General features: G+C 44.7%; 1 protein-coding gene across 2 annotated transcripts in view; it reads left to right on the top strand.

Annotated features, from left to right (window-relative positions):
• The first annotated feature begins 4,902 nt into the window (after nucleotides 1-4,902).
• Nucleotides 4,903-21,632, top strand: part of GRID2IP (Grid2 interacting protein) — a 128,241-nt gene continuing 111,511 nt past the window's right edge. Inside the window, exons 1-2 of one of the 2 annotated variants that reach the window (XM_056533395.1) lie at nucleotides 4,903-5,483; nucleotides 16,056-16,210. In XM_056533395.1, coding sequence (XP_056389370.1) covers nucleotides 4,911-5,483; nucleotides 16,056-16,210 — 728 coding nt within the window. In that variant the 5' untranslated portion in view covers nucleotides 4,903-4,910. Of the gene's footprint in view, nucleotides 5,484-11,594; nucleotides 11,613-16,055; nucleotides 16,211-21,632 lie in introns of those variants that run through there. The other variant, XM_056533396.1, reaches the window with a different exon arrangement.

Here is a 21,632-nt window from a genome sequence, read left to right as displayed (position 1 = left end):
GGTATGTACTTTCATCAATACGCCATAGTCACTGTACCTACCTGCTGGGTGACCCGTTACCAAGAGCCTGGACCATACTCTGGACCCCTTCCTTTACTGACACAGATGGGTCCTCGTACTTCATCAAGGTGTCAGGATACTCTGAGAGGCCGAGCCCGACCCCCCTGTAAGTAATTGTCTGTATATCTGGCAGAAGAGGAGATTATTTTATTATATATCATATGCGCCTGGTCAGACCCCCCTGTAAGTAATTGTCTGTATATCTGGCAGAAGAGGAGGTTATTTTATTATATATCATATGCGCCTGGTCAGACCCCCCTGTAAGTAATTGGATGCTTGGCAGAATAGGATTTTTTTTTGTAGTGAAATATCATGTGAGCCGAGCCAAACCCGTCTGTAAGTCACTGGATGGTTGGCAGAATAGAAAAATGTAAAAAATAATTTGCAGTCACTTCCAGGCAGTGAGAGAGAGGAGGTTTTTGGTAACTTTAAAAGAAAATACCCTAAGCGATTGTCTGAGCTTGCGAGTGTGTGAGTATAAAAGTGGGGGAGACTTAAAATTCAGGGAGGCAGTCCGGTGTACATCTTGCACAATGTATGCAATCCTTGAACAGCAGTTTGAGGGTCCTTATTGTTGTGCAGGATGTGTGCGAGTTGTTCATTTGGAAGCCCAGATCCTGGATCTAGAGGAGCAATTGGCAACACTGAGACGGATTGACAACTTGGTGAGGAGTCTCCTGCTCAATGAACAAGTACTCTCTGGGGTAGAGGTGGGGGAGGATAGGGGGACAGAGGTGCAGGACAGTCAGGCAGTTAGCTGGGTTACAGTTGGAAAACGGGGTAGAGGGAAAAGTGTCAGGGAGGCTAGTCCTGAGCTGGCACACCCCAACAAGTTTGCCCAGTTGCCAGATGAGGGGGATGCCTTTTCAGAGCTAGCGGTACTGCAGCAGGACTCTGCCTCTGACCGCCAGGGGGGGTGTCTGCTCCAGTAAGGAGGGAGGAGTGCAGGGCAGGCCAGACAGGTACTGGTAGTGGGGGACTCAATCATTAGGGGGACAGACAGGGTGATCTGTCACAAAGACCGGGATCGCCAAACAGTGTGTCTTCCTGGCGCTTGAGTTCGGCACATCGCGCATTGGGTTAACAGGTTGCTGGGTTGGGCTGGAGAGGACCCAGCGGTCATGGTACATATTGGCACCAATGACAAAGTAAGAGGTAGGTGGAGTGTCCTTAAACACTTAGGACGCAAGCTTAAAGTGCCCGGACTGCTACAATGTTGTTACTGATGTCAAGGGCCGAGGTGTTAATGAATTCGTTAACACCTCGGCCTTGATAAAGTTTGTTACGGCCCGCGAAACGTCGGGGGGGGGTTAGGGTTCAGTGTGTGGTGTTTTAACCAGCAGCCCATGGATCAGAACTAATAATATTTGTGAATATTGTGAATAAGTTGGAATCACTAGTAAAACTCCTCAGAGGAGACCAATAGTAGCCTCCCGGCCGGGTGCTCCGATACCGACTATATCATAGATAGGAATAGGAGCTTATGCTCCATTAGGGACTGATCCATTGTGTTTTTAATGCTCATCATATTTCTGTTTTCTCACGTTATTTTATTCATTCTTTAAAAAAAAAAAAAAAAAAAAAAAAGAACAATAAAGAGAAATTGTAACAGTTATAGGGTTCCTTGGTATGGGAAATTAGTCCCACGTAGGCACAAGCCTGAATGGGAATTTGTAATTTAGGAAATGTATATTCCAGCATAACTTTGTACATAGGAAATGTATGTTCCAGCATAACTTCTGTAGGGCTGAAGATATTTCGATAATACTTGGTCACATGTTACTTATATGTCAAATAAAAATATAGGATAGTGATATTAACCCTAACCTACCCCATGCAAGTTTATAGGACTTCTGGTACCTTACGCCACAATCTCCGCTCTGAATGTGGCACTATCTCCTGTTGAATGTGGCAGTCTGGCTGGCAAGCCACACCCTCCACGCATTCCATGCCCCATCTTAAAAATACCCGCCTGCCCTTTAAGCCACACCCCTTTAATTTTCAGCTTACAATATCTTCATCACAACTCAGCCCCACCTGAGGACAGGAGATGAGGACAAGAAATGAGGATTAGATATGGGCACAGGATATGGGGATGGGATATAAGGACGGAATACGGGGAAGAGATATGAGGTCTGGATATGAGGTCAGATATGCGGACAGGATATGGGGACGGGATATAAGGACATGATATGAGGTTGGGATATGGGAACACGATTAGTGTTGCTCGCGAATATTCGCAATTCGAATATTATTCGCGAATATCGCATATTCGCGAATTCGCGAATTTCGCGAATATAGCGCTATATATTCGTAATTACGAATATTCGTTTTTTTTTTTTTTTCTTCACAGTACACACCACAGTGATCATCCCTCTCTGCTTCCAGCTTGTGTGGTGTAAAGAAGGCTGTAATACTACTGTGTGAGACTGGCATGCTAAAATTCGCATACGCGAATATGCGCATATGTTAAGTTTTGTATATGCGAATTTTCACGCAATGTTAATCTTGCATATGCTAATATTCACATATGTTAATTTTCGCATACGTGAATATTCGCATATGCGAAAATAAAACGAGAATATAACGAATATGCGAATATTCGCGAATATAAGACGAATATTCGTCCATATATTCGCGAATATTCGCAAATTCGAATATGGCCTATGCCGCTCAACACTAAACAGGATATGGGGACGTGATCTGAGGATGGGATATGGGGGCGGAATATGAGGTTGAGATATGAGGATGGGGTTTCGGGTCGGGATATGGGGTCAGGATTTGAGGACGGGATATGAGGACAAAAGTTTTCTCCTTTGTTGCTTTTCCTCCCCCACAAGGATTAGGTAGGAAAAACCCGGCAGCGCTGGGATTGCTATGTAGTAAGACACAGCGCATCCACAGAGCATGCGCGTGCCATTGCCCTGCATTGACAGAGCGAATGCTCTCTCCCTCACTATGAGAGCGCTTGCTCCCGCTGTCTATGCGCTCAGTGCGCAGGTGCAGTACTAGAGGAAGGGAGGGGCGCATGCTACTCAGAGGTCCCAGCGCTGAAAGGAGAGGATAGACGTGGGGGCGGAGGGGCTTTGCGAGCCACAAGCTACACCTGTCCGACTGTGTCTGACCACTGGATAAATATATTTTATAAGTTATAAAGGAAGAGAAGCGACAAAGGTTACACTCAGGTTATGGACATCTGTAACAACATTGTAGCAGTCTGGGGGGGGGGCTAAAATCTCATGACAGATGCGCTTTAAGGCAAGGACCTCTAAGGTAATAAATTCTGAAATATTACCTGTACCAAGAGCCGCACCAGAGAGGCAGCGGGAGATCAGGGAGGTAAACAAGGGGCTCAGAAGCTGGTGTAGGAAGGAAGGGTTTGGGTTCATGGAGAACTGGGCCGACTTCGCTGTCGGTTACCGGCTCTACCGTAGGGACGGGCTGCACCTCAATGGGGAGGGGGCGCTGTGCTTGGGGAGAAGATGGCTAGAAGGGTGGAAGAGTGTTTAAACTAGGGAGTGGGGGGAGGGAACCTACAACATAGAGGGGGAAGATAGTGTAGATGGAGGGGGGGGGGACTTATTAATGTATCTGGGGGTGGAGCGGAGGGGGGGGGGATTAGAATAGTTAATAGGGATAGGCTTCAAAGGAAGAAAAAAAACATATACCTTTTGAATTGCATGTTGACTAATGCCAGAAGTCTGTCCAATAAAACAGAGGAACTGGAGTTGATAATGTCTGAGGAGGATTATAACCACCCTACGGCTTCAGGAGAATGGGAAAAGCTAGGTGGCAGTATGCATGCTACACAGCTTTCCCAGTCTCTTGAAGAGCTTCAATATAGCTGCTTTACCAGACATATATTCTCTCCTGGAGACTGGGAAAGTACTGTAAGCTCTACACTGTGTACTAGATGCCACCTAGCTTTCCCAGTCTGCTGAAGAGCTCCCACATGGATGCTTCACCAGACAGTCTCCTCAGAAGAAAGCTGGGAAAGTACTGTGAGCCCTGTACTGTGTACTAAGTGTCCCCCAGCTTTTCTTCAGCAGACTGGGAAAGCTGAGTGGCACGCAGTACACAGAGCTGTGCTCACAGTGCGTACAACGGGAAAGTTAACGCTAAATGTGTCTTTAAGGTTACACTAGCCCGGCAGGGCCAAAACAGTTTTGGAATGGCATTAGTGGTCTTCAACCTGTGGACCTTGGGATGTTGCAAAACTACAACTCCCAGCATGCCCAGAGAGCCAACGGCTGTCTGGACATGCTGGGAGTTGTAGTTTTGCAACATCCTGAGGTCCACAGTTTCCTCTGGAGGTCCATTGTACCAGATACATGAGAATTAAAAGTTCTCGTCTGGTTCCATACATCCTATTATGGAATTCTATTCATCTTATCTCTTGGCCAAAGAGTCTACAAAGTATGCCTGTGTCTGTAGGACTATCCTGGTCGTGTGATATGAATTTGCACTTTGTAATGCCTAATTTCCCCTCTGGGGGTGCTGCAGGGAAACAGAACACTCTCTGCCAAGCTTCACCTTGATCATTTTTGGGTCCTAGCATGGCCCTTTGCCAAATTGTTTAAAGCAGAGAACCCTCTCTACATTACTGATTCTAGTAATGTAATCATAATAACTAATAATAGTAACAGCTTTTAATAATAATAATAATAATAATAATAATAATAATTGTTATTATTATTATATTTTTTTTATTATTATTATTTTTTTATTATTATTATATTATTATTTTATTATTATTGTATTATTATTTTAATATTATTTTATTAGTATTATTTTTTGATTATTTTTTTTTTTTTATTATCCAACCTTTTCTTGTTTTAACAGTAATATCAATGCCGGTCACCAATGAAGGTTGGCCAGAAGCATTCGGCTTTGGGCTGGGCGGTTCGGGTCCATGTTACATTTTATGGGTGGAGGATAAAAGCAGTGCCCATGCCGCTGGACTGAGGCCCGGAGACCAGATTTTGGAAGTTGAAGGAAAGCCAGTGTCTTCTCTGACCTGTGAAGCACTGACCAAACTAGGCCGGGAGTGTCTCAATGTCCCACCAAGTATTGGGGTAATATCAAGAGTACAATATGTGGAGGTACCCAGAAAAGGAGAGGAGATTGGCCTCACACTCAGGGATGGTAGACCTCTACTGGTGGCCAACGTTACCCCCGGATCTCCTGCATCCTATAGTGGGGTCAGAACTGGAGATCTACTTCTCGAAATTAATGAAGTCCCCGTGAAGGATCTGGTTGAGGCTTCCCGAATGATCTCTTCCTGTGAGGAGGATGTGATACGCCTCGGCCTCCTGTGTGTTGGTTGGAGGCAGAGACACAGTAGGGTGTACAGCGCAAGTGGAAGCAGGTCGGAGATTACAAGCCAAGCACAGAGACTCAAAGCTCAGGAATTTAACCGGAAGGTAAGTTGTCATAAGAAACTGGTTACTATGAAAATACAGTCCAGATTATAGAGCACGAGGAGCTGAGCAGATTGATATATAACTTTGGGGGAAAAGAATCAGTGTAACTGTTAATTCTTTTTCATCTAAAGCTCTGCTTATCTGTATTTAGGAGTCCAGTGGGTGGTCTTAATTAGTGACGGACAGGACTAGGATTGGGGCCGCCCACTGGACTCCTGAACCCAGAATGAGTAGTTATACTGAATTTTTCCCCACAAACTTATATATCAATCTGTTCAGCTCATCCTGCTCTATAACATGAGGCTGGCTAATCTAATCTACGTTGTAGTTGATTTAAAAAATGTCATTTTTTTTAAAACACAGCTCCTCCCTTGACTTTTTGATTACATTTTTAAACAATTATTTATAGTGATTTTTGAACAATTTTGTAAGCAATTGTGGCAACTATCCTGTTGAAATATTTTATATAGTGACAGTAGCATTTAATGATTTATATGTTATATTTTTTACCTCCATATTTCTTTTTTACTTTCAGGCTATGTTCACGTGGCAGAAATTCTATTGACATTTTTTTTAGTTTTGCAGAATTTGAGAGGAATTTCGGCAGCATTTATGTGTGCTCAAAACCAAGAATTCTGACGAAATTCAAAGCCCCAATGAGTTTAATGGGATTCCGTTGCAGCATTCCTTAAAATTAATACATATTCAATCTTTTAGTGGAATGCAAAATTCCGCAGGGGAAATTCTGCCGTAAGAATGGGACAGCGGAATCCCCATTGAGCACAATATGCAGTAAAACTTGCAGAATTTACATGTGGAATTTTCTGGGTGAATTCTGCAGTAAAATTCTGCTGTGTGAACATAGCCTAGAGGGGAGGGATTTACCATTATCGCAGAATTTTGCACAAGCCGTATCCTCCTGTGCAAGTGGGGTTTTCCCAGGTGCAACATTTATTATGTTGCACGCGTCACTTCATAAATTTTGCTCCAATGACAGCAAGCCCCTGGATAAGTGCAAGAAATAGTGAAAAGCTCACACGCACTCCTATGCCCGTTGGTCACTTTGCGCAAAACATAATTTGAGAACTTCAGCGCCGCCAACCAGTGCTTCTGTTAACCACACCCCAATTGGAAGCACACAACAGGAAAATTAAAGGAGCCGGGATGGTTGGACAACATAAAAATAGCGCAAAATTAGATGATTGTTTCGGATAAAAAATAAAAACACACTGCGCAATCAATTTGGCAGATGCACACCAATTGATAAATCCCCCTTTTATATTTTTTGTTTTAACTTTAAAGAGTCCCTCTCATGATCTTGTTAAATGTTGTAATCCTCCCAGTTCACTGCCCCATCATAATAAAGCACCCCCTGCCTTTATTTTTAGTATTTGTTAGTTTTCTACCTTGATATTGTTCTGTATTGTTCTGGGCGTTCCCCAGCAGGTGTGACATCATCTGAAGCCATACAGGGGAGAACTTCATCCCTCACTCTGCTACACACAGCCCAGAGCAGTTCATTGTGAGATGAGCTATGATTGCCTAAGGCCAGTGTTTCCCAACCAGGGTGCGCCCAGCTGTTGCCAAACTATAACTCCCAGCATGCCCAGACAGCTGAAGACTGTCCAGGCATGCTGGGAGTTGTAGTTTTGCAACAGCTGGAGGCACCTTGATTGGATTAGATTATAAAGAATATTATGAAACCCATTTAGTCTAAGGCGTGACTAGAGAACAACCACAGAGATGTAATACGGACATCACCCAGCGCTCAGATCCTTGCAGAAACACATTAGCAGAATGGCTGCGCGTGATCAATAAAAGGTCAGGAATGGGAGTGAAGCGGTTAGAACCCTTTCTGAAATGTGTCTGCGTACAATGTAACTACATGTGGTGTTGGGTGAGGGTAATGTGCAATTAACCTTTTCGTGACGCCAGGGTATGGTTAACCTATACACCAGCTTCTCCTGAGCCGGGCACGGGGCAATAAGTACTCCGACGCAAGGTTACAGAAAAACTGACTTTACTGACGCAGGATAGATGATAAAATCCGTTACAGCTCAGATTGGTAGAAAGAGAGGTGCAAGGTGATCCTTGGAAGCTTTTCGGCTTGCTTGTAGTTGATTGTGCTGTATGGCAACCCATGCTTATGTATGAGTGACTTGACTAACTTGAATCCCCGGGACTTTAGTGCTTACCGCTAGGCTTGACATTAACCTGGGTGCAGGGGATATTCTTAGGAAGATTTGTGGTTGCAGGATTAGACTTGAGGCCTTCCTCAAAATCACGTCATAGACTCATTTCAGACTACTTCTCCAAACTGTACCTCAGCTTCTCACTCCTCTCCTTAACTGAACTCTGAACTCCTACCACACTGTATAAGGGGCAGATTTGGAGCATTTCCATTGGGCAGATAAGTCACATGGTTCACCTCACGCACAACAAGGTTTCTAAGAACAGGGATTAAATGAACAGGTACACAGAAAATGACCATACATTAACCATAGGATAACATTAGTATATATAGAGTCCTGAGTAGTGTGGGCCCAAGATGGACACTGAAGGCAACATCTGCCATACAGGATGGGCAGTATGCTAAATTCTATACTGGGTCACCACATACATATGGGTCAGACATTTAAAGGGGAACTCCGGTGGAAACAAGTAGAAAACAAATGTTTTCAAATCAACTGGTGCCTGAAAGTTAAACAGATTTGTAAATTACTTCTATTAAAAAATCTTAACCCTCCCAGTACTTATTAGCTGCTGTATAAAACAGAGACATTTGTGATTTTTTTTTATTTCTGACAACAGTGCTCTCTGCTGACACCCCTGTCCGTGTCAGGAACTGTCCAGATTAGAATAGTATCCCCATAGAAAACCTCTCCTGCTCTGGACAGTTCCTGGCACCGACAGAGGTGTCAGCAGAGAGCACTGTGGTCAGACAGAAAAGAGCTTCACAAATTTCTCTATAGTATATCTATAGTATACAGCAGCTGATAAGTACTGGAAGGGTTAAGATTTTTTTAATAGAAGTCATTTACAAATCTTTTTAACTTTCAGGCACCAGTTGATTTCAAAACATTTGTTTTGCCGGAGTTCCCCTTTAAAAAAAATAAAAATAAAAACAGCGCCACCCATGTTGTGTGTGGTATTGCAGCTTAGTTCCATTGAAGTGTATTGAGCTGAGCTGTAATACCGCACACAACATGGGGACAGGGGTCATGCTGTTTTTAGAAGAAATGATCTCTGACTTTCTATTGTTGGATAACCCCGTTTTAAACAATTTTTGGAAATGCCGAGTGACAACCAGTATGTCCTCCAGCTTTTTTATGGTCTTTAATGGAAAATGTGGCTCCACTGGTCAGTTTACGCCATGCCCGACAAAGGGGTGTGGCCTAGCAGGCACTGGGTGGAAATGAGCAAAGCTTACCAAAAAGGGGCATCGTCTTGTAGGCAACTTCAGGACACTTTTTAGGCAATTTTTCACCAAGCCCGACAAGTGGGTGAAAATGGGAGAGGCTTACCGAAAAGAAACTTCAGGACACTTTTTTGCCATCGTGTTCTGCAGAGTGTTTCTCAACCAGTGTGCCTCCAGCTGTTGCACAACAACAACTCCCGGCATGCTGGGAGTTGTCGTTTTGCAACAGCTGGAGGCACCCTGGTTGGGAAACACTGGTCTGGAGCCCAGAAAAAAAAAGTCTACTCTAAAGTTCAATCCACTAGGTGTCTCCCTTTCCTGCATTTTGCTGTCCATTGCCTGTTACTATGGGAAATCTGTCTATAGTTGCAGCCAGATCAGGACAGAACAAGGGAAAAGTAGGGGCGGGGCTTAGCATGTGCAATGTGTTTGGCTGTCCGGGCATGCTGAGAGATGTCGTTTTGCAACAGCTGTAGGCACATTTGTTGGGAAACAGTGTGCAGAGTGATAGAGGAGGCAGAAATGAAAGCTCCTGTGTATACCTATAAGCTATAACAGGACCCCCAACTATCAGGCATAGGGATGGGGGTTGTCGTAGGTTACTGACCCTTGTTAGTGCTCTCATAGACTATTACTTCAGAGATCATTGCTCCCTGTGCATAATAAAGTCCTTATAGTCTATTACGGCAGATGATTTGCTGTGAACTTGGGGGTGGAATTGGAGCTAAAATGAATTGCGGCTTTGTAATGACTCTATTGACTTTTCTTTAATGACTTGTAAATAAAACAAGAATTAGCTCTTCAGCACATGTGAAATCTGCCAAGAGATCTGAGGCCGTCTTCCAAAGGCGAGCGCCGGGGCAGGAATGATCGAATCGCACCTTCGGGAACAAGTCAAAAAAGGAAATTACAGCTCAAGAGTCGGACTAATACAGATCCCCCTCCTTAAGTATCAAGGGAACTGCAGGTGTTGTTTCGGCTTAGGATAGGATGCCAAACGTTCAGATGAGATGACAGTGCGGCAGCCCCATAATATACTTTTACACCGCCCTGTATCATAAAGGAGTGAGTAATGGCTGCTCGCTGATATAATTAGGCAGTGAGTAACGGCTGCTAGCTGATATAGTTAGGCAGTGAGTAACGGCTGCTAGCTGATATAGTTAGGCAGTGAGGAATGGCTGCTAGCTGATATAATTAGGCAGTGAGTATCGGTTGCTAGCTGATATAGTTAGGCAGTGAGTAACGGCTGCTAGCTGATATAGTTAGGCAGTGAGTAACGGCTGCTAGCTGATATAGTTAGGCAGTGAGTAACGGTTGCTAGCTGATATAGTTAGGCAGTGAGTAATGGCTGCTAGCTGATATAGTTAGGCAGTGAGTAACGGTTGCTAGCTGATATAGTTAGGCAGTGAGTAATGGCTGCTAGCTGATATAGTTAGGCAGTGAGTAACGGCTGCTAGCTGATATAGTTAAGCAGTGAGTAATGGCTGCTAGCTGATATCATTAGGCAGTGAGTAACGGCTGCTAGCTGATATAATTAGGCAGTGAGTAACGGTTGCTAGCTGATATAGTTAGGCAGTAACGGCTGCTAGCTGATATAGTTAGGCAGTGAGTAACGGCTGCTAGCTGATATAGTTAGGCAGTGAGTAACGGCTGCTAGCTGATATGGTTTGGCGGTGGGTAACAGCTAATATCATTAGGCAGCAGTGAGTAAGGGCTGCTAGCTGATTTTGTTTGGTGGTGAGTAATGGCTGATAGCTGATATCGTTAGGCAAGATTAATGGCTACTAGCTGTTGTTGTTAGGTGGTGAGTAAGGGCTGCTAGCTGATATCATTAGGAGGTGAGTAATAGATGATATCGTTAGGCAGTGATTAACGACTACTAGCTGATATAATTAGGCAGTGAGTATCGGTTGCTAGCTGATATAATTATGCAGTGAGTAACGGTTGCTAGCTGATATAATTAGGCAGTGAGTAACGGCTGCTAGCTGATATAGTTAGGCAGTGAGTAACGGCTGTTAGCTGATATAATTAGGCAGTGAGTAATGGCTGCTAGCTGATATAGTTAGGCAGTGAGTAATGGCTGCTAGCTGATATAATTAGGCAGTGAGTAACGGCTGCTAGCTGATATAGTTAGGCAGTAAGTAACGGTTGCTAGCTGATATAATTAGGCAGTGAGTAACGGTTGCTAGCTGATATTGTTAGGCAGTGAGTAACGGCTGCTAGCGGATATGGTTTGGTGGTGGGTAACAGCTAATAGCTGATATCATTAGGCGGCGGTGAGTAAGGGCTGCTAGCTGATTTTGTTTGGTGGTGAGTAATGGCTGATAGCTGATATCGTTAGGCAAGATTAACGGCTACTAGCTGTTGTTGTTAGATGGTGAGTAAGGGCTGCTAGCTGATATCATTAGGCGGTGAGTAAGGGCTGCTAGCTGATATCATTAGGCGGTGAGTAATAAATGATATCGTTAGGCAGTGATTAACGACTACTAGCTGATATTTTTAGGTGGTGAGTTATGGATGCTAGCTTATATTGTTAGATGGTGATTAATGGCTACTTGCTGATATATTGTTAGTGGTGAGTAACGGCTGTTAGCTGATATCATTAGGCGGTGAGTAATGGCTGCTAGCTGATATTGTTAGGTGGTGAGTAACGGCTGATAGCTGATATCGTTGGGCGGTGATTAAAGGCTACTAGCTGATATTGTTAGATGGTGAGTAACGGCTGCTAGCTGATATGGTTAGGTGGTGAGTAACAGCTGCTAGCTGATTTAGTTAGGCAGTGAAAAATGACTGTTTGTTGACATCATTAGTTGGCGAGTAACAGCTGCTAGCTGATGTTGTTACAGGTTGATTAACCTGATAGCAGCCGTGACTCTCCGCTAATGCCGGATATCAGCATGATCGCTGATGTCTAACATAAACCCTTCACCTAGAAGTGGTAAAAGGCAGGTGACAGTCGGTTAGGGCGGCTGATCAGGACTCCCACAGCACTACCAGTTAGGTGACAGGCAGAGATCACTTACCCTCCCCTGTGCCATCAGATCATCGCTCTGACTATACAGTCTGCCTCGGAAGACTGAATAAGTAGAACAGCGATAACGCTGATTAATGCACATCATTGTTCAGTGTCAGCAATCGCAATTGCATGTAATAGTCTCCTATGAGGAAAAAAAAATTTGAAAATCAAATAGTTAAAAAAAAGTGTTAATGAATGTGAGTAAGTCCCTCCCATAATAAAAGTAAAATGACCCTCCTTTTCTTATTTTCCAAATAAAATAATGTAAAAAAAAATATACAAAAACATGTTTGGTATCGCCTCGTGCGGAAATGTCCTAACTTTTTAAATGTAATGTTAATGAAACCGCACGGCGAATGACGTAAACGTAAAAAAAATACCCAAAGCTAGATTTGCTTTATATACCAGAAAAAAATGAATAAAAAGTGATCACAAAGCTTCGTCAAAACAAAAATGGTAGCGATAAAAACTTAAAAATTTAGGACCTCATATAACCCCCTGTACAGAAAAATCAAAGTGTTATAAGGGTCAGAAGAGGATGATTTTAAAGGGACACTCCACTGCCCCAGTGTTTAGAACATTTTGTTCCGAACGCTGGGTGCGGGCTGTGGTGGTCGTGACATCCCGGCCACGCCCCTCATTATGTAATGCCACGCCCCCTCAATGCAATTCCATAGGAAGGGTTGGGGTGGCTGCCACGCCCCCTCCTATAGACTTGCATTAAGGGGCATCACGGCCCCCGCAGCCCGCACGTTCAGAACGCTGGGGCAGTGGAGTACCCCTTTAAGCAAAATACAATACAAAATATAAACATGTTTTTTTTTTTTTGTTTTTTTTTAAGTAGTAAAATAAAACAAAACCAGTATGAATTGGATATCATTGTAATCCATACGACCTACAGAATAGAGTAAACATGTCATTTTCACTGTAAAGTGCAGTGTGTAAAAACAAAAAGCCCACAAAAGCAGTAAAATCACATTTTACTTGGTTTCAGTTTTGCCCGACGAATAATTTTTTTTGGGGGGGCTTTGCTGTAAAGTGATGTCATTACAAAGTACAATTAGTCCCGCATAAAACAAGCAAGAGAGGAAAATAAAGAATTATGGCTAACAGAACCCCCCCCCCCCCCCCCAAAAAAAATGGCCGTGTTCTTTAAGGGCTAATTGGTGCGATTGCATCCCCTATCTCTGTTTTATTAAAGTGTCTTTAAAGGGTTACTCCCCCCCTAGACATCTTATCCCCGATCCAAAGGATAGGGGATAAGATGTCAGATTGCGGGGGTCCCGCTGCTGGGTGCCCCATCGTTTGGAACATTTTGTTTAGAACGCTGGGTGCTTGGTCGTGATGTCATGACCATGCCCCTCGTGACATCACACCGCGCCCCCTCAATGCAAGTCTATGGGAGGGGGCGTGGTGACCACCACGCCCCCTCCCATAGACTTGCATTGAGGGGGCGTGGTGTGACTCCACGAGGGGCGTGGTTGTGACATCACGACCCCTGCCGCCCGTTTCAAGCATTCTCAACAAAATGTTCCAAACGCTGGGGCAGTGGAGTACCCCTTTAAAATACTGTAAAACATCCTGAGAGGTTCCCTTTAACCAGCGTTAAATGATTGACAGCTCTGATTCCTAAGAGCTTCTGCAGCAACTAGAATGTTGGTGACGGCAGTGTCGGATTTACACGCTGCTTACGCCAGTAACAGGAACTGTCTGTGTTTCCCCCCCAGGGGGTTGTTGCTGGGGAGGGGTCCCCCCTTTTATCCCTTGCAAGGTGATTTTGTTCCTTTTAGGTTTCAGGAACATTTTTTCATGCTGCGAGTGTCAAAGAATTTCTCGCTGCATACAAAATTGGATTGTGAAGAATTTCATTTGAATCAGAAGAAAACAGCGCAGCCATGTTTTGGCGCGGGGATTACAGAGACATCCGTTCTGGATTAAATGATGTTGCCCATATGTTCTGCTGCATCACATGGCGCTCCGCGCTCAATGGATGTCCATAGTCCTCCATAGTGCTGATCCGCTCCAGCTTGTATGGGACATTCTGATAACTAAGAGAAAGAAGATTATCCAGGATTAAAAAAAACTAATTTTTCTAAAGAGTTGATTTCTTTAAAAAAAATAAAATAAATGTAAACAGCGCCACCCCTGTCCTCAGGTTGTGTGTGGTATTGCAGCTCAGTTGCATTAAATGAGCACTGTCTTATATGTTGTACATCTTGGCAAAACATTACAAATTTTTTATGAAGTTTATTAGAAAGGTTATCTCCTTTTTATAGAAATCATGGCTTATAAAAAAAAAGACCACTAGGGGTCCCCATACCATTCAGAACATAATCCTGTCCGGCTGCAGCATCATTTTTGTCCCAGCTGAAGCACAGGCCAGGACAAAGCCAAGGAAGTTAGGGCGGGGCTAGCACTCCTCTGTGCTCACCCCTGTCCTATCAGACTGCAGCATAAAAACAGAGAGGAGGGGGTTACAGAGCAGCCTGCAGTGATTGGACCCATCACAGCACAGCAGACTCATGGAGGAAGTGAATGCATAGTGAGTGAGGGCGGGCTCAGTGCTTGCCTCGGACACGCCCCTTTCTGAGCAGTGGATGTCTGAATGAGTGAGAAGCAGAACGGAGGGATTTGTCAGCCAAAATAAAAAATAAAGACAAATTTATTTTTGACCCATGTAGATTTAACCCTTTGTGCCAACAAATGCCAGGCACCTGCCGTGTATGGAGCATACTCATGACATGTGTCAAGGTCGACTGGATCAAGAGCTAATTCCATTCCCTACAACAGTGTTTTCCAACCAGGATGCCTCCAGCTGTTGCAAAACCACAACTCCCAGCATGCCCGGACAGCCAACGGCTGTCCGGGCTTGCTGGGAGTTGTTGTTTCGCAACAGCTGGAGGCACCCTGGTTGAAAGACACTGCGCTTCAGGATAGGTTGCAGCTGTTCTTTACAGCTGACATCTACCGCTAATGGCTGAGATCAGAGATAACAGTGATCCCATTCATTTAGCCCCCTATTTGCAGTGGTCAATAGCAATCTGGGCATCTAAGTGGTTCAATTCTGAATGCCAATCCTGTGCGGCCTCCAGTCACCCCCCCCCCCCCCCAGGGATGCAATGGTGGGGTGCAATTTCATTGTCATGGTAACTTGGGGCCTTCTGGTTGGTCATGTTTGCGCTTCTATGACATCTTGCCATAGACAAAAGAAGAGTACACTGCAATACATTAGAATTGCAGTGTACCATAGAAGCCATTGTACCAACACTTATTCAGCTCCTCTGTCATAATTGGTATCGCTGCATGTATAAAGGTCCAAATTATTCAAATATTGAATCACAGAAGACAAATACTTAAAGTATGATTTGCTCTTTGGTGCAATCGAAAAGTCCCCTCTACCCCAAAATTGCATCATTACAAACTTTTATTTTTATTTTATTCATACATTTATTAATTATTTATTTATTTTAAGCCGTAAACATAAAAAAAAAACACATAAATTTGGAATACTTTTATACTGACATTTACTGAGTTTAAATCAACTGGTGCCAGAAAGTTAAACAGATTTGTAAATTACTTCTATTAAAAAAAATCTTAATCCTTTCAGTACTTATTAGCAGCTGTATGCTACAGAGGAAATTCTTTCTTTTTGAATTTCTTTTTTGTGTAGTCCACAGTGCTCTCTGCTGACACCTCTGTCCGTGTCAGGAACTGTCCAAAGCAGTATAGGTTTACTGTGGGGATTTTCTCCTGCTCTGGACAGTTCCTGATACGGGCATCAGGTGTCAGCAGAGAGCACTGTGGACAACACAAAAAAGAAATTCAAAAAGATAAGATTTTCCTCCGTAGCATACAGCTGCTAAAAGGTACTGGAAGGGTTAAGATTTTTTAATAGAAGTAATTTACAAATCTGTTTAACTTTCTGGCATCAGTTCATTAAAAAAAAAAAAAAAAAAAAAGATTACCCCTTTAATGGCGTCTCTGCTTCTCTGATGTCCCCCAGTGTCTTGATGGACATGTCGGAGTGCTCCTTTATATTACATATTGCTGCCGTCATATGAGACAGTTGTACCCTGCAGGGTATGTACCATATAGAGTGAGAGTCTTATCGTGATGTTCTGTTTTTTTTGTCCTCCAGCTTGATGAGGTCCTGGGGGACCAGCCGGCCTTGAAGGAGAAGGTCTTTGCCCTGTTGAAGCAGTACGCCCAGGAGCGGAAGGTCGACCGTCTGGCGTATATGCTCCCCATGATCCTCACAGAGGAGTCCCAGCACCGTCTCATCGACAACATCAGGTAATCTCCCCCCGGGCACATTATTACATACAGGTGCAGCAGAATTGGTTTTTATCATTTGGCACAATTCACGTTTACTCAGTTCCGGGATCTTAAATGGGCACTCTCAGAATTTAAAACTTTTTATATGTTGTTACTGATGAAAATTAAAGGTCTTTTGTAATATGGTTGTTTAATTTTTTTTGAATATTTAATAAAGAAAATGGCACCTGAAAATCCCACCACTAGGGGTCCCCATACCTACTAAGACAGTCATTGAAGAGAGATGACTCCTGGACAAGGCTGCAAGAGCAGATGCACCAATCACCTTCCACCACCACAAGAGAGGGGCATGCCCCCTCCTACCACATACCAATCACCGCCCACCACCATAAGGGAGGGACATGCCCCCTCCCACCACATACCAATCTCCTCCCTCTACCACACGGAGGGAAACACACCCTCCCACCACACATGAATCACCTCCCACCACCACAAGGAGGGACACACCTCCTCCCACCACACACCAATCACCTCCCACCACCACAAGGAAAGGACACGCCCCCTCCCACTACACACCAATCACCTCCCACCACCACAAGGAGGGACACACCTCCTCCCACCACACACCAATCAACTTCTACCACCACAAGGCAGGGACATGCTCCCTCCTACCACACACCAATCACCTTCCACCACCACAAGGGAGGGACACGCTCCCACCTGCCACATACCAATCACCGCCCACCACCATAAGGGAGGGACATGCCCCCTCCTACCACATACCAATCACCTCCCACCACCACAAGGAGGGACACACCTCCTCCCACCACACACCAATCACCTCCCACCACAAGGGAGAGACACGCCCCCTCCCACCATACACCAATCACCTCCCACCACAACAAGGAGGGACACCCCCCCCCACCACACACCATTCACTTCCCACCACAACAAGGAGGAACACGCCCCCTCCCACCACACACCAATCACCTCCCACCACAAGGAGGGACACACACCCCGACACACACCAATCACCTTCCACCACCACAAGGGAGGGACACCCCCCTTTCCCACTACACACCAATCACCTCCCACCACAAGGAGGGACAAACACCCCCACACACACCAATCACCTTCCACCACCACAAGGGAGGGACACCCCCCTTTCCCACTACACACCAATCACCTCCCACCACCACAAGGGAGGGACATGCCCCCCCACCACACACCAATCACCTCCCACCACCACAGAGAGGAACACGCCCCCTCCCACTACACACCAATCACCTCCCACTACACATCAAAAACCTCCCACCACCACAAGGGAGGGACAACCCCCTCCCAACACACACCACAACAAGGAAAGACACCCCCCCCCCACCAACCACACACCACTCACCTCCCACCACCACAGAGAGGGACACGCCCCCTCCCACTACACACCAAATACCTCCCACCACCACAAGGAGGGACATGCCCCCTCCCACTACACACCAATCACCTCCCACCACCACAAGGAGGGACACACCCCCTGAGAGGATTTCTAACACATTGAGCTAATTAAAAGAGGCATAAAAATGACATGTACATGATCAGGATTAGGTACTGAGTAACATTCATATTTTTTGTGGGATCTGACAGGTACACTATAAATGGGCTTTGGGGCTGTGTTCACACTTTTCAGGTTTTGAATTGCACTTATTGAATACACAGATAGAAATGGATGAACAGAGGTCTCAGTCTTCTCTTTATACATGGCCTCTATTTATGATCTTTTCCCGGCTTTGTATTCAATCATTGCAATAAAAAAAATCTGAATGTGTGAACAGATTTTTAATACACAAATCCATTGATTTTGGAAAAATTGTGTTATTTTAAAATATGCAGCAGATCCTGTACGTGTGAACGTTCCCAAAATGTGGAAAAACTTGATGTTAGTAGCTGGGGGCCGCCGCTAACAGCTGACATGCGGCGGGCAGCTATTAACCATTTAGATGCCACTGTCAAAGTTGACAGCAGCGTCTAAATTATGATTACAGCTGGTGGTGCAGTAGTGTGGATCGGCTTCCCACCCTCCTCCGCAGCACTTGAGTGTGCACTTAAGGGGGGGGGGGGTGGGGGCTGACTCGTTGGGGATTGTCCTAACTATTAAAAGGAGGACACGACTAATAGTCGTCCTGCGGACAGATTCTCCCGCCTCAGCTGTTGATCTTTGCACATCCTCCAGAGATACCATGGGCCTCTTGGTTGCTTCTCTGATCATTATCTCCTTGCCCGACTTGTCACTTTGGGTGGACGGTCTTGTCTTGGTAGGTTTGCGGTTGTGCCGTATTCTTTCCATTTTCTGATGATGGATTTTATGGTGCTCCGTGAGATGTTTAAAGCTTTGGATACATTTATTTATTTTTTATAACCAATCCCGTTCTTCTCCACAACTTTATCCCTGACCTGTTTGGTGAGCTCCTTGGTCTTCGTGCTGCTGTTTGTTCAGTAATGCTCTCTAACAAACTCTGAGGCCTTCACAGAACAGGTGTATTTGTCCTGAGCCTATTTACTAATTATGTGCCTTGAAAAAGGCAAAAGGTCACACCAGATATTTGTTAGGGGTTTCCCGTTGACACTTCGGAATTTCTGCTTGCGGAAGTCCGCTAGCGTGTATTGGGCTTTCATTTGAGGCGGAATTCCGCCGTGTGAATAGACCCTAAAGGGGGTGAATACATATGCACTCAAAACTCTTTAAAAGAGTACTCCAGTGGAAACCTTTTTTTTTTTTTTTTTGATCAACTGGTGCCACAAAGTTAAACAGATTTGTAAATTACTTCTATTAAACAATCTTAATCCTTCCAGTACTTATTAGCTGCTGACTACTACAGAGGAAATTCTTTTATTTTTGGAACACAGAGCTCTCTGCTGACATCATGAGCACAGTGCTCTCTGCTGACATCTCTGTCCATTTTAAGAACTGTCCAGACTAGGAGAAAATCCCCATAGCAGACATATGCTGCTCTGGACAGTTCCTAAAATGGACAGAGATGTCAGCAGAGAGCACTGTGTTCATGATGTCAGCAGAGAGCTCTGTGTTCCAAAAAGAAACTAATTTCCTCTGTAGTATTCAGCAGCTACTAAGTACTGGAAGGATTAAGATTTTTTAATAAAAGTAATTTACAAATCTGTTTAACTTTCTGGCACCAGTTCATTAAAAAAAAAAAAGTTTTCCACCGGAGTACCCCTTTAATAATTAATATCTCCTCCCACTATCAAATTATGGACTATTTTGTGTTGTTCCTTTACAATATATATATATATACCAAGTCCAGGAGTCCAAAGGGGTGAATATTTATCCAAGGCACTGTACGTCCCCATTGTGCTCCTTCTCTTCGCCGTTCACACGGCGAAGCTTCTTATTTTCTCTCTTTTTTTTCCCCTCGTTCTATTTTCGTCTTCCGATCATCACAAGGTCGTAATTCACAAATCCTCAAATAGCAACAACGCTGAGACAAAGTGGCAAAGCGCAGAAAACGCTCGCGCAGATGTGGTCAGTGGATACAGCCAGCGGCAACCGTCAGGCGTGGCTGTTTAACCCTTTCCGTGCAGCATGTGCATTCACTCCCGCCGTCGTGTCTTTATCGGCACTTCTGATGGTAAGAATAACGCGGCTTGCACGTTGCGACTCCCTGGAAGCCATTAGTGCAGATGTGAACGGAGCCTCGCGCGGTGACCTGATTTCTGTAGACCGGGTATACAGTATATAGGTTCATTTGTATTGTTCTCTCAAGATTATTTAAAGAATTAGGGGGAGATTTATCAAATCCTGTCCAGAGGAAAAAGTTGCCGGGTTGCCCATAGCAACCAATCAGATTGCTTCTTTCATTTTTAACAAGGCCTCTGCAAAATGAAAGAAGCGATCTGATTGGTTGCTATGGGCAACCCAGCAACTTTTCCTCTGGACAGGTTTTGATAAATCTCCCCCTTAGTCCCTATGGGCACCACGGTCCTCATTTATCACGGCTGTCTTACTGAAAAATTGGCCTGGTTGCCCATAGCATCAATCATGGTACGATAGTCATGTTTTAGAACACTTATAGAGAGTTAAATTGTGCCCTGATAGGTCGGCCACACATCTGTGGCCTGTAATACTTCATTTCACCTGCGGGGGCACTGTAGGGAAATCAAATCCTTGCTCTCTGGTTCCCCAACAGATTACAGAGGTGTACAGTGTTTAGTCGTATATAAAACAGGGTGGGGGAGGAGTTCCTTACCGGAAATCTGGAAAATTTGATAGTCCTTTTGAGAGCCCCTAAAGGTAGTTACATAACTTTTGGTACAAACTTTTTCAAAACCTGACAATAACAACTCATAGGGGGAGATTTATCAAAACCTGTCATGAGGAAAAGTTGCTGAGTTGCCCATAGCAACCAATCAGATGGCTTCTTTCATTTCTAACAAGGCCTCTACAAAGTGAAAGAAGCGATCTGATTGGTTGCTATGGGCAACTGAGCAACTTTTCCTCTGGATATGTTTTGATAAATCTCCCCCATAGTCTTTATCGCCCTTTAAAGGGGTACTCCACTGCCCCAGCGTTCGGAACATTTAGTTCTGAACACTGTGTGCACGCTGCGGGGGTCATGATGTCACACCACGCCCCCTCAATGCAAGTCTATGGGAGGGGGCGTGACGGCAGTCACGCCCCCTCCCATAGACTTGCATTGAGGGGGGGTGGTGTGACGTCACGACCCCCACAGCCCGCACCCAGCGTTCAGAACTAAATGTTCCGAACACTCGGGCAGTGGAGTACCCCTTTAAGGGTGATTTTTTTTTTTTTTTTTAAGGCATTGACCCTTTTTGTGTTACTTTGCCTGCGGCCCTGAGATGGCCTGCTCAGATATATCAATCTATCCTCGGCTATAGTAGTAAATATTTCAGGAGACGGAGGTTCATACGGATAAATATAGCGTTGTTGCGATGAAATGGGCTCCCATGTGGCAGGGCTATAAAAATCAAGGTTGTTTTAAGTGAACGGTCTGTGCATTACTGCTGAGGAGAGCCCCAGTCATGGAGGAGGGGGGGGGGGGGTAGCAGCTGGTCTGGCGGTAATCTCTGGTCTCCGGTAGCTTACTACGCCTCACCCTGCAAAGGGTTAACGCCAATGAAAGGCTAAGCTCCCGGAGATTTACCAGCTAATCTCTACAAATGAATTGCTTCTGAATGCAGCGTAGTATTAGCAGCCCATGGGTGTGCCCGATGGTGCCCCGGGGCCGATTTCTACATCATCAGCAAAGATATGTAGGAATAAGAATAGATAGGAAACATTCACTGAATATGAAAGGGTTAATCCATAGAAAGACAACAGGGGCAGATCTGGTGAATGGCGCCTGTCCTGGGCCAAAACTGCCCTGGAGACAACAAGTAGCTTCTCCTTCCCATTGGGGTAATAGGGAGC

The sequence above is a fragment of the Hyla sarda genome, chromosome 8 (genome assembly GCF_029499605.1).
Source record: "Hyla sarda isolate aHylSar1 chromosome 8, aHylSar1.hap1, whole genome shotgun sequence".
Taxonomy (NCBI): Eukaryota; Metazoa; Chordata; class Amphibia; order Anura; family Hylidae; genus Hyla; species Hyla sarda.
This window is presented reverse-complemented; position numbering and strand designations above follow the sequence as displayed.